This window comes from Gouania willdenowi, chromosome 6 (assembly GCF_900634775.1).
Source record: "Gouania willdenowi chromosome 6, fGouWil2.1, whole genome shotgun sequence".
Classification (NCBI taxonomy): domain Eukaryota; kingdom Metazoa; phylum Chordata; class Actinopteri; order Blenniiformes; family Gobiesocidae; genus Gouania; species Gouania willdenowi.
Window position 1 is genome coordinate 16036104 of NC_041049.1, and position 13899 is coordinate 16050002.

General features: G+C 37.5%; 1 protein-coding gene across 1 annotated transcript in view; it reads left to right on the forward strand.

The window, feature by feature from the left end:
• The window catches only part of dock4b (dedicator of cytokinesis 4b), a 212757-nt gene that overhangs the window by 91756 nt on the left and 107102 nt on the right, over positions 1–13899 (forward strand). The window contains 2 exon segments of the mRNA XM_028448884.1: positions 2483–2608; positions 11789–11913. Of these exon segments, the coding sequence (XP_028304685.1) occupies positions 2483–2608; positions 11789–11913 (251 nt within the window).

Here is a 13899-nt window from a genome sequence, read left to right on the forward strand (position 1 = left end):
TGATTTGACCGAGGGGGAGGAGGTAGATGGTGAAGAGGAGAGGACCAAGCACAGAGCCCTGGGGGACTCCTTGGGACAGGGAGGCAGTGGAGGAGGAGCAGTTCTTAATGTAGATAAATTGTTTTCTGTTAGTGAGGTAAGCCTGTAACCAGGTGAGGGCATCACCAGTGATATTGAGGAGGGATTTTAAGCGGGAAAGTAGGATGGAGTGGTCAAAAGCAGCAGTGAGATCAAGAAGAATGAGAATTGAGAGTAGGTCGGAGTCAGATGAGAGGAGGTCGTCGTTGACTTTGAGGAGGGCTGTTTCAGTGCTGTGTTTGGTGGGGAATCCAAATTGAAATTGTTCGAAAAGGTGATTATTGTTGAGGTGGGATATGATTTGTGAGGCAACAATGCATTCCAGAACTTTTGACAGGAAGATGGGTCGGAAGTTGCTCATGATGTCGGGGTTGAGACCAGGTTTTTTGATGATGGAGGTTACGGCAGCCAGTTTGAGTGATGAAGGGACGGAGGGAAAGGTGAGGGAGGAGTTGACGATTTTTGAGATGAGATGGGAGATGGTGGGGAAACGGTGCTTAACAAAGGGGGATGGGACAGGGTCAAGTACGCAGGTGGAGTGGGCTGGGGTGAGAGAAATATTTAAGGAACTGTAGAGGGTGTTAATTTTTGATTGGAAGAATGATAGGAAGGAGTTCCATTTGTCTGTGTTAAATGAGTGGGAAATGTTGTCACAGGGTTTGAGGAGTTTGTTGACAGTGGAGAAGAGAGCCTTTTGGTTATTGGAGCTGTTGTGAATAAGGTTGGAGTAGTAGTTAGAGCGGGCGGTGTTGAGGGCAGTTTTATAAAGTTGAAGGTGATCGGAGTAGGCTAGGAGATGGACTGTTAAATCGTTTTTTTTTGTGGGTTTTTAGTTTTTTGAGGTTGGGGGTGTACCAGGGGGCAGTGTGTGTAAATGAGACTGATTTGGTTTTGGAGGGGGCAAGTTGGTCGAGGCAGGAGGAGAGGCAATTATTGTAATGATAAACAAGGTCCGTGGGGTCGTCAGAGAGCAGAGGGAGGTAGGCAGACAGAAGGTTAAGAAGAGAAGTGGGAAAATCATGAGGAGAGATGGATTTCAGGTTTCTAAAACAAATGGTTTGCTTATCCTTGGGGTGGAGGGTGGGGAGGTGGAGGTCCATGGTGATAGCCAGATGATCGGAGATGCAGTGGTCAGTACTGGAAAGTTGCTGGATGGTGAGACCGGTGGAGCAGACTAAATCCAGGGTGTGGCCATGGGTGTGTGTGGGGAAGTTGACTTGCTGAGTGAAATTGGGCAGTCCAGTAGAGCAAGGAATTCAGAGGCATGGAGGCAGTTGATCTTGTCCAGTTGATCTTGTCCAATGTTAGGTTTTTGTTGTTGGTTTTCTGTTGCTCTTTTTAATCTAGTAAAGCTCATTAAGTTGCATATGAAAATCACTACTCTTTGCCTTGCCTGTCCCATAACAAGAGTATGACCATCATGTGTGGCTACAGTAAAAAAAAAAAAAGAAGTCTAATAGAGCTTAAAAAACAGCATTCTTTTACAAGCTTTCCCAAAAGGTGTTTTTTTTGTGTCAGTTTTAATCATCTAACTGTCACATCATATTTCTGTGGGTAAAACAGTGTGTAAGTACTGACAAAAAATCAAAAAAAGAAGTGAGTGGTCCAAGAATAAAACTTGGCAGTGTTGCTCGAGTCAGCAAAGTGTTTTCAATTTCCGTCCCATCATGAGCTCTGACGAGTTTATCTAAGAGGTAACTCAAGCTCAGCATTGAGACGTTACAATCTCTCACTTGACTGATCTTCTTCAAACCTGCAGACGTCTTTATTTTTTCCCACTGGATGTAAGCAGCACATATTTGCTCTCTGGTTTGCAAACATGTCACGTCTCCCCGTTGTTGTTCAGTGACTAAAAACCTCTTACAGCTAATGAAGCGTTTCACCACTGCTTCCAAGCTTCCCTGAGAAACAGCCACCTCTCTAATATTCATCTTGTCTTGTGCATATTCCACCTGCTGTTGAGTTGTTTTTACAACTGTCTCGCCTCATCATCAACACTGACAGGCATGCACATTACAGCATTAATAGAGTTTATTTTGTGCTTTTCTTTTTTTCCATTTGGATAAGAGAATTGACTCTAGATGATTGGTTTTTCACTTGCTTTTCTGACCAAAGAGAATAACTAATATAAACATCTCACTGTCTGTTGAGAGTGTTTTCTGTCATACTAAATAAAAGCAAAATGTATTTGTAGAACACTTTCAAAACAGATGGGGTGTAACACAACAGGGTTTTACATCAAAAAGGAAGTAAATCCACTATGGAGTGGTGGCTATGAAAACGTTTAAATGAAGTGTCTTTTAGAACTCAAGCCACTTTATTTTATTGCTTTGGTTCACGACCAAATAAAAGACTGTGGAGGAGGTCTTACTGTGAGTAAATGCTTTTATTGTCTCAATTCCAGGCCTGGCGGTGGCTCTCCAACTCCTCCATGGGGACATTGAGCAGTTAAGACGCGAGTACATGGTCCTCTTCACCAGGGGCGTGTCTATCACACGGAAACTGGGCTTTTCTGATGTCATCATGCCAGGTAGGCCACACATTTCACAGAAACACAGAAATAATCTCATGGCTTCCTGTTGAGAATATTCACTACTCTCATACACTCACTGTTTTTCAAACAGATCTCAGAATTTTTATGGCCAAGTTAAAATAGCCAGTTTGGGTTAGATTGAACCACCTAAAGCAGGGATAGGCAACACTATAGGTGAATATATATAATGTAAAATGAAATATTCATATATTTTATGTCTAGTGTTCTGGTCATTTATGCAAATACGGAACAAACAGCGTTCCGCTTTGGCTCAGTACAGGACGCACAATTTAATGGCTAAATAAGGAACTGTTCCGCATTTTTAGGAACGGATGGCAACTCTAGACAAGTGGCAACCCTGACTGCATTCCAGCTCAGGAAACAGCTCCATGGTCATTCATGCGGACAGTCTGAAGTTAGAATAAAAATATTTGAACAGTTAAGAGAAACACTCTGTAAACAAGCGATAGGATTTTTTTTCCAAGCTAGCTATATACGCTAGCTTGTAACAAGCTATCTATGCACACATGATGAAATACATGATATGAAACTACTTTACTATTTCTTGAAAGCACAAAAAACGTCTTTGATCTGCTCGACCTGAACTGATTTTAAAAGCAACAGCAACAATGTATTTAGTTAGCCAAGATGCTAGCATGAGCTGTGGGCTACTTTGTTGCTACTGTGATGCTAAATAGCCCACCTGCGGTCTCTTTTCCCTTCAACTACTGCTAATGTGTATGTACGACTAATTGAGGATTTAGCTTGTTATTCCCACACACCACACATTAAAAAAAGCCAGTTTCCAACTGTGTTGCCCTGCCAGCTTCTACTATTAATTATCTAGATCAAACACATAATGAGCTACTTTATTTTGACTCTGATGACATCAAGTTACTTTGAAATATATTTGTTTGAATTAAAAACCGTTAAGCGGAGAAGAAATGACGTAGTGTTGCCTGCCCAGCATGAACAGGTTTGAACACGTATTTCTAACGTTGTTTCTACTGTAAGGCAATTTCAAAAATGGGACCATCTTTGAATTTAACCAAAAATGGTAAAAACAAAAATTGAAAGCTGGTAGAAGTGCAAGATTTGACATATTTAATGAACAAACTCGTTGGAAAAAGGTGTTTTGTTATTTTGTAATGTAGCAGAAGATTCAAGGTGCCAAATACGAAGTAGTTGGATCTTAAGGGGCACAGATTTTAGGCGGGAAAATTAGCAGTTTCAACATTAATGTCCCAAAGTTTGTACTTTAAACTAGAGGTTGACCAATATATCGACCGATATGTGGACTTTTTTCAATATCAGCTATCAACCGATTATTTATTTATTTTAATTTAGCACTGTAGAGTAGCCATTTACAGGGAAAAAATAAATAAAGAACATAAAACAAACATACATTCGGATGTATGAATATTCAAAAAAAAAAAAGTAATAATAATAATAGCATGCGCATGCAGAAATAGAAGTCAATAGGCTTACAAATACAAAGCCAATATAATAGGATAAGGATATAATGTTATAGTGCCTGACAGAATAATAAGATTTTTGTTTTTACTTGTGTAGGGGTATACAGTATATGAAGTTCAATGCATGTTAAGAGTTCTATTGGTGTATTTAATTAATGTCTAATATACATTTATATCATTTGAGGGTTTCAATTGTCTTTCATAATCAATGTGCTTTAAAAAAAGTACGGTATATTGGCCTCAAATATTGACTTTAGATATCAGCCATCGGCAGATTTTTGTTTTTTTTAAATCGGTATCTTCATCTACTTTACACTATGTATAAATCCTAAATAAAGTAAGATGTCAACAATATCTAAACAATAAGTGACATATCAGTGCCTGCAGGATTTCATTTATTCATTTGAATTTTTATTTAATTTGCTGAAATTATGTGATTCCATTCCAGGAAAATTAAGTTATTTGAACAATTTGAAATTTAAAATGACAGCAGTTGTGTAATAAACGCTTGGGAAAATTGGGATCCTCCAAATATTGTGTAGTTTCATTGAATTTGTGTATTTAGATATCTGATATAACTGAATTTCTTCTGCAGACCGAATTTGATGGTCTAAAGGGCCAGATTTGGCCCCCAGACCTTGAGTTTGACACATGAGCTAGACGTAAGATACTGTAAATGAACTGTACTAATGACATTCTAGAGTTTTGCTTTATAGTTGGAAACAAAAGTAGACATTCCTGTGCTGCTTCAACAAAGTGAGTAAAATAAATCTGTCCAAAATAGGCAGATTTAAAGGCTTCTTTAACTAGATCTAAGCTGCCAACCCTTGAAAAGTGCATAACGTGATTATCCCTCCTACACCAAACTATACACATGGCACATAGCAGTCAGATAAATACCGTTGTCGTAGCAACCACCAAAATTAGACCTGTCCATCACATTGCCAGAATGAGAGGGCTTATTTGTCACTCAAGAAAACACACCTCATCTTGTCTCGTCCAGTTGATTTGTGCTGGATAGTCTGTATTTGAGGCTTTAGCATTTCTATGAAGCTCTTAGTTTGAATGTCTATAGTGAGTGATTCTAGAGAGAGTTAGCAGTTTTTGCTCTAATTAGCTACTCCTCAAGTTCTGCTGAGTCCCATTCCTGATTTTCCTTGGTTTACATGTTCATTTATAAATTGTGGTAGTTTCCTTGATAATACTACTAACTAGACCAGGGGTGTCAAACTCATTTTAGTTCAAGGGCCAAATACGGACGAGTTTTATCACAAGTGGGCAACTGGTGTTTTGGCGGGAAAATGTAACAATTTCAACTTTAATGTGCCCACGTTGTACACATCCAGTTATAAACTGGACATAAAGTATGGAAGACATCAATGCTATCGAAGCAAAAAGTGACAGATACTTAAATGTTTTTTGATTTGTTTATTATTTTTTTGGACCAATTTTTATTTAAAGGCACACTGCGGACATTTTGACCTAAAGAGTTGACCCATATGAGTTATTTTAAATCATTCTTAAGGCCAATATACAGCGCTTTACAGTATTAATGCTCTGAGCGAGGCTTCCCTCTTGAAATACCGCCCATGTAAGTTTGGAGAGACGGACCGCCTTTGGCCAGGTCATGTGACTTTGAGAATGCCTGGAGAACCACAGGCTCAGATGTACATAGTTCCCACGTGACGTCACAACATACGGCCATTTCCCGGCCCAGCGCCATTGTTGTGGGCAGATGAAATGAGTTTAGCCTCTGTTTACAGCCAAAATAGCACAATATGGTAGTTTTGTGTTTGGTTAATGTTGTACTAATCGCCGCAATAGTTCAGTTAAACGTGGATTCTTTAGTAAGGGAAGTCGGCAAGTCAGATCCGTAACTTCGGGATAATGATTGGCTCTCAGGGCTGGGTCGGTCGGGCTGGGGTGCGAAGCGGGCCTGGGCTCCCGCCATGACTACAGTCAATGGGCTGGGGTCGCCCGTTCCCTGTTCACGCCGACCCTCGGTGAAGGGGGCCGACAACGGCGGCAAGGCCAGGGAGTAGGGGGGGAGTTCCACCGATGCGGCGAGTAGGGCCAAGTGCCGGGCCTCCGGCGGCGGCGAGAAGAGGGCAGCAGCGGCTTCCAGCCACGACGCAAACCCAGCCCCGCTTCGCACCCCAGCCCGACCGACTTAGCTCTTAGAGCCAATCCTCATCCTGGCCGGATTTGGCCCCTGAGCTCTGAGTTTGACACATGTGAACAAGATGAATGCATTTGCTTTACCCCTCTGAATGAGTATAACCCTCAGTATAACCAGGGTAATTCTGACTTCGAGGGGTTATAGTGACTCCGAGGTGTTCATCTTATCCATCCTTACTTGGTTTTTCTTTAAGAAATGCAGTTTGTCTAGTTACTTGTTATGTTCCATAAAGCGAGTGTGTCACGTCTGCTAGCTGGCTGGAAATTCTGCATTTCTTTCACTATTTCATCATAGGTTTGCAGATGTAATACACCTGTAACTATGGAAATAATTGGAACGCTTGGATTGACTTTTCAAAATCATCCCAGTATATTTTTGTCTAAAGCGTAAAACTCTAAACACTATCTCCAATCTTTGTGACTTTTCCTTATTAATGAGTATGTTACTCGCTTAGAAAAAGGCAGTGGAAGCTTTTCTTGTATTTTTAAATGCCTGATCTTTGTCTTTTATGTCACCGAGGTAACAAAGTTGGATTAAATTCATTTTACTAATGAATCCATCTTCTGGAACAGAATGCTCTTTCTGTGAAAGCCAGTATGATTTCGAACAGTCTTTCATTCTCTATAAAGGAGTTTATACCACATCTCCTTTTAAAAGTCTCTTCAAACAGCTGCTAAAGGAAACCAGTCCCGTAACCATTGCCCTTTAACTTCTTTGTTCTGTTTTGTAATGTGTTTTTTTGTGATTTATTATCCTATTCTTTGTTTTATTGTTTTTGGTTTGTTTTTTTTTGGTACCTGCCCAGGGCAACGGATGCAAATTAGTATTTTTTGCCATAATTCTTTCTAAAAAGATGTTTATTAACATGCACAGGCCTTACCATTAAATTAATTAATTAATAAATGAACGATAAATAATTCACATCAAAGTGCAATCCACTATTTGTGCCATATTTATTTATCTGAACAACAGATACGTTTATATTTTTATATTGCGAGATATGGTAATGTATAAATAGTGATGAGTAATATTATAGTATTCTATATTTATTATTATTTTTCCAATATGTTATTTAAAGGTGCAGTCTGTGACTTTCACATCCCTCCCTCCCGGCTACTGTCTTGCCCTGTCTCCAAACTTTCCCTCCCTCAGAGGAGCTAACAAGCTAACGTTAGTCCGACAGCAACATCACATTAATATGTGCATGCTCTGTTAAAAACATATTGCTGCAGCGCTTCTCTCTCTCAATGTGCACACACCTCAGCAGCAGCAACAACACAGTGTCACTTACAGCAACTAAAACAGAAGCTGCTGCGCACACATGAACAACACATGCAGTACAGAGTTCTAGTGTAACAATTACAGATCAAACATAATATAAATCAAGCAGCAGTAATTGCCTTTCAAGCATAAAAGTCACCAATTCCATCTTCTACTCCTCCAGACCATACACTGTAAAAAATGACGGCGCTACAGCCCCGGGAAAGGGGCAGGGCCTGTGGGACAACAGCTGTCTGCCAGCCCATCAAACACAATCCTGGCTCTGATTGGTTCTTTTTGCTCGGTCGTGGTGCATTCTGACATTCTGCCAAAGGCTGCAGGAGCAGCAGGGGGGACTCAATGAGTCTGTCTTTTTCACACAAACTACTAGTTTGATGTAAAGCTGTCCTTAAATAGTGACAGCTTTAGCAAATATGACTAAAAGTCACTTTCATAAGAGTTCATAAGTGTGTGTCATATGTCATTCATCATTCTTGGGGAGCACCTTTATTTTGTTGTATATGTTGTACAATGACAATTGAAGCTTCTATTCTATTCTGTTCTATTCTATTCTAACAAATCCCAAAAGACATCACACTCACAAACACAAATAGCAACCCCAGGAATAAGCACTCAATAGGCTATTATATTATATTTTTGGTTTAGGACCAAGATTAATGAAGCCACAGCTATTTTTCTTCTGAAATGTTCTGATTTTACAGGTAGCTTCAGCTTGATATAAGTATCGCTTACGTTGCTGCCCTTTTAAATGACACAATACCCTGTAGTGTGTCTTTAAAGTGCTCTATGGGGTGTGGTTGCCTTGGAAACCAATGCACAGCCACTTAACTGTAAGATGAACGAAGTCATTGTGAATGTACATGTAAAAGTTTATTGTTGGTGTCGTTTCAGTTTAAATTCACCGTTTGTCAGTTCACACATGGAAGCACAAGCTATGGGTAGCTTTCAGGGTCGGGGTCAATTACATTTCTCAGTTAGTTACTTTTTTAATTATCCACAATTCAATTATGATTACAATGACCAGTATTTTTTCCAATTACAATTAAATCGCAATATTTTTTTTAATCTATTTTAGAAAGTAGTACAATTACGTTCTCAGTTACCTAAGTTAACCTTCCTCTTGTGTTTGCTTTCTGTTAGCATCGCTAATGATAATGGGTCCTAAATCAGCTGTAAAATACACTAAAAACAAAAATTATCATCTAATTTCTTTCTTATCTATTGGTTACATTGTTAGGCTTCCTAATCAATGACAATATATGTTTCAATATTTTTGGTGTGGATATCTGAGCCTTTTTTATTATTATTCCATATTTGTGCTATTGCAGTAAAATAAATGAATGTATTTTATTACGTTAAAAAAGATGATAAATAAATAATTAAATACTTAGATAAATAGATCATTCGATAAATAAATAAATATGCTATAATTGTAATTAATTATCAATTACACGATTACAATTATAATCGACCCCAACCCTGGTTGCTTTTAACGCCTCATTGATTAAAATGTAAACGTTCTCCGTTTTTGTCTCCAACACTGAGCGTTATATTCTGCCCTTGTCTGCTCGTTGAAGGCTGCCGTCAGGGATTGTTGAGTTTTTGCTCAAAGGCCAAAGGCAGCCTTTCTATTTTCACTCTGTATTTTTCTCTCTCTCATACACAAATGCACTCCTCTCCCCATTTGGCTGTTTTGCTTCCCCTTTCCTTTCCCATACTTCCCCTTCTCCCATTGTGTCTTAAACACCCCCTGGTGTCTGTCTACCTTCCTGTGCTTCATACGAGTCCTTGTCTCTAAAACAAGCCTACAGTGCTGTATATGTAATGCCCCACGTTTCCATGGATACTGTCGTTACAAGCAGGGAAAATCAATTGTGATCCCCCCCACCACCACCACCCCACCCCCCCACGATAGAGATATGACGCGTAACCTCACACCAGCTCTCCCTGCATGCTTCAGATCCACAGCTTTTCCTCTTTCTGACCCAGCATGATTAGCAGTGATTTCACTCAGCTGCTGTGAGAACAAAACCGTGTAAAAATCACTTCCTCACAATGTTTTTCCAAAGCGTTTCATGCAGACGGCAGCACATGTGGAAAGGAAAGGCTGACAGTAATACATATCAGTGTTTATTAGTTTTGAATTTGAGACGAGTGCAATACAAATTTATTACAACCTATTATTGGGTATTTTTAATAATTGAGTTATCCAGACTGATGCTATTGATGGTATTTAAGACATAAATGTGACCAAAACTGGTCAAAAGTCCTGCAATTCATAACCTTTCTTTTGTTTTTCTTTTGACAAATTATAAAAGTGCAGATTTCAAACTTTATCACATCTTCATCACGGTGAGGGCCGCAATATCACATTTTCATGTCAGCTGACCAATCTGAACATTATCACAGCTTTTTCTGTGTTTTTTTGAGTTATTCTTTTGTATTTTTGTTGGCCTTTTAGTGATGTGGGGGTCATTTGTGTAATATTGTAGTTTGGTAAATGGTAAATGGACTTGATTTATATAGCGCTTTATCACCACACTGAAACAGTCTCAAAGCACTTTACATATCAGCTCATTCACCCAATCACTCTCACATCCACACACCAATGGGACAGGACTGCCATGCAAGGCGCTAGTCGACCACTGGGAGCAACTTAGGGTTCAGTGTCTTGCCCAAGGACACTTCGACACATAGTCAGGTACTGGGATCGAACCCCCAACCTCTCGATCAGAAGACGACCCACTACCACCTGAGCCACGGGGTATTTCTCTATCATATTGTATATTTTTGTAGTAATTTTTTTGTTTTTTTGTTGGCCTTTTGTCTGTTTTGGACATAGTTTTGCATATATATATATACTGTATATATCTTGTTTTTGTGTGTAATTTTGTTCACCTTTTGTATGTCTTACTGGAGTAATTCTTTGCATTTTATTTTAGTTATTTATTTATTTTTTTGGTTGGTGAATTTAAAGTCATTTTTTGCATTCTTGTTCTCATTTATTTGTGTTTTGGGGTCACATTCTGTAATTTTCTTGTCGTTTTCCATGTCTGGAGTATTTTTCTGCAATTTTCTAATTTTTTTTTTTGGTTTTTGGACATGTTTTGTGTGTTTTTCAATCTCTGTTTATTTTAGTATTTTTGGTTCATTTTGTGTATTGTTCTGTTGTTTTGTGTATTTTTGTTGACATTTTGTCTGTTTTTGAAGTAGTTTTGCATATACTGTATATGTTATTGTTTTGTGTCATTTTCTTCACCTTTTGTATGCCTGGAGTAATTTTGTGCATTTTAGGGTTTTCTGTTTCTTTTTAGGTTGGTGCATTTGGAGTCATTTTGTGTATTCCTGTTTTCATTTGTGTTTTTTTGTGTTTTTGGGGTCACTTTGTGTAATTTTGTTTTGTATGTTTTGTGTTTAAATTGTTCTCGTATTTGCTCTCGTTTTGTGTGTTTTCGAGGCATTTTGCACTTTTGGAGCATTTTTCTGACATTTTGTTTATCTTTGTGTTTTTTGTTTTTGTGTATTTTTGTTGTCAATTTGTTCATTTTTAGAGGCATTGTGCGCATGTTCTTTTTTGTTGTTGTTTTGTGTATTTTTTTTGTCCTTTTTAGTGTTTTGGGGGATATTTTGAGTATTCATTTTTGGGGTTGACCAAAAATGAATACAACTGGTGACCCATGGGCCACCAGTTGCCCATGTCTTGTGTGCCATATTGTCAAAATCTTAGAATATGTTACACAGATATGCTCATATAAATGCTACCTAATAGTTTTGGTATCTGCTGAAAAAACTAGGCTCAAAGTTTCAGAACTTTTCACACATTTAAACAAAGGGCGCTGTTTCTATGTGATCTGAAACAAGGCCTTAAAAACACAATCATAGAGATCTTCCAGCTCACTGGTATTAGTGGTTTAAAACTCATGCATGCATGGAAATAAACTATGGCATCATCGACATAGAGTTGTATAGGAGGACTTTTTACCAGGCATTGGCTCTCTTCCACAACCTAAACACTAATCATTTTTCATGTCAGTTTACATCTTTGTCTGTTTCAGGCTGTGAACAACAGGTGAACACAGTGAACAATAGGTTCCTCGATTCCAAACTAAAAGGTCACCAGAAAATGCATCAACAAAACTCATCTATTGTGAATACTCTACACTCCTGGCACAGAGGATAGCAGTAAAAACATCGTCAATAACGCTCCCCCGTAAACATATCCTCGATTTCCTGTGTGTGCAGGAGAGATGAGAAACGACTTTTACATCACACTGGAAAAAGGAGAGTTTGAAAAGGGCGGAAAGAGCGTGGCGAGGAACGTAGAGATCACCGTCTATCTGCTGGACGTTGATGGACAGATACTCAAGGTGAGGAATCAGGTTTTTCACTGCATTACCGCATCGGGGTCAATTATCATTGTAAGCGCATACTTGGTATTTAATTACAATTTGTAATTATTAATGTACCAATTAATGTATTTGTAATTTAAATCATAATTGAACAAATATGTCGCTGTTGTAATCGTAATTGAGTTCAGATAATTGACTTTGTAATTGTAATTGGCATGAACATTTTATAAAAATTCATTTACAATGTAATTAAATGCAAAACTGGGGAATCGTGTTATAGTTCTATGGTTTACACATAGGCCTATGCAGTAAATCATTAATAAAAGATTATTGTACCACTTTTTTTCCAAAAAAAGTTGAAATCTAGGGGTATAATGACAGAACAAAGGCTCAGATGCCCACATCAAAAATATTAAAAGCAATATTTGTCATTGATTGTGAAGCCTAACATGGTAACAAAGATATGAAAAACAAATTGGATGACAGATGATATTTTTCCGTGTATTTTACAGCTGATCTATGACATGGGTCATAACTGACCCATTATTATAAAAGATGCTAACACGATTTTACGTTTTATGGACTTTACTATTATCATTATGATTATTAAAGGCTCAGTAATTGTAATTCATTGTAATTGAACTTTAGTAATTGAGAACGTAATTGTGATTGATTTCAGCTGGTAAATAATCATTTCATTTTCAATTGTAATTGGAAAAAATACTGGTCAACATAATCGTAATTGCGTTGTAATTGAACATGGATAATTGAAGACGTAATTGTAATTTAAGAATGTAATTGACACCAACTACTGCTGCTTTATTTTTAAAACTATAGTGAGGATTATATTCAAGAAGAGCTGCTTTCCCAAGCTCACCCTTGTTTCTTCTTCAGAGCAGCTCCAGAGCCATTTTATGGTGTAAATCTGGTCATTTAAACATTGTTGACCTAAATGGGAACAAATTGTCTCTGCAGTGTGTTACTCATTAGCAGCGAGAGCCTGTTACTCTGGCTTTGAAAGGAATACACTCAAATAAAACACTGTTTTAGCCCAAACAACACATTCTATCTTCTCTACATATTTATGATTTTATAGACTTGGGGTGCTTTGTCACACATACATCTCAATCCTGTCACATTTGATATCCATGCTCTGCTTCTTTGACCTCATTCTGAGGCCATATTTCAGGGTTGGGGCAAATTGTAATTGTATTTGCGTAATTGATAATGAATTACAAGTCTGACATATTTATAATTGTTATTGTGATTGAAAAAATCTGTTGCTGTTGTGATCATAACTGAGTTTTAATTGAGTTCAGATAATTGACTTTGTAATTGTAATTGGCATGGAAATTATATAAAAATTGTCAATTATAAATTAATTAAACACAAACTTGTGGAATTGTGTTACAGTTCTATGGCTTACACATACGTAATTAATAATCAATAGAGGTGTAAAGAGTACTGATATGTTCTACTCAAGTAGAAGTACTGTTACTTGATTAAAATTGTAGTCAAGTACAAGTACAAGTAAGTCGTACATAAAATATTCCAGTACAAGTGAAAAGTAGTTAAATAGTACTCAAGTTATTCGTTACTTTTAACCCCCACGTTTATTGTTGATAATACATTTTTCCACGTTCCCTTGTGTACAGTAAATATCTAATGTATAAACTTAAAAAGGAAAAGACCAAATCTTGCACAATTGGAACTGCAATTATTTTCCACAAAGGCATCTGTATAAAATAAAAAGTTTTGTCACAATGTATATTTTCTTTAAAATAAAATAACAGCAATGAATTCAATTCAAAATAATAATTTTAAAAGAAAAAATAATAATTTACTCAGTAACGGTTGGGTGTACAAATGTAACAAATTGCTTTACTTCTTTTAAAATGTACTTAAGTACAAGTAAAATTACTCATTTAGAAACAAACCCCAAAAAAGCACATGTAAGGATCATTTTACCATTAAAAAAAAATCTTAATTCAAGGGGTATACTGA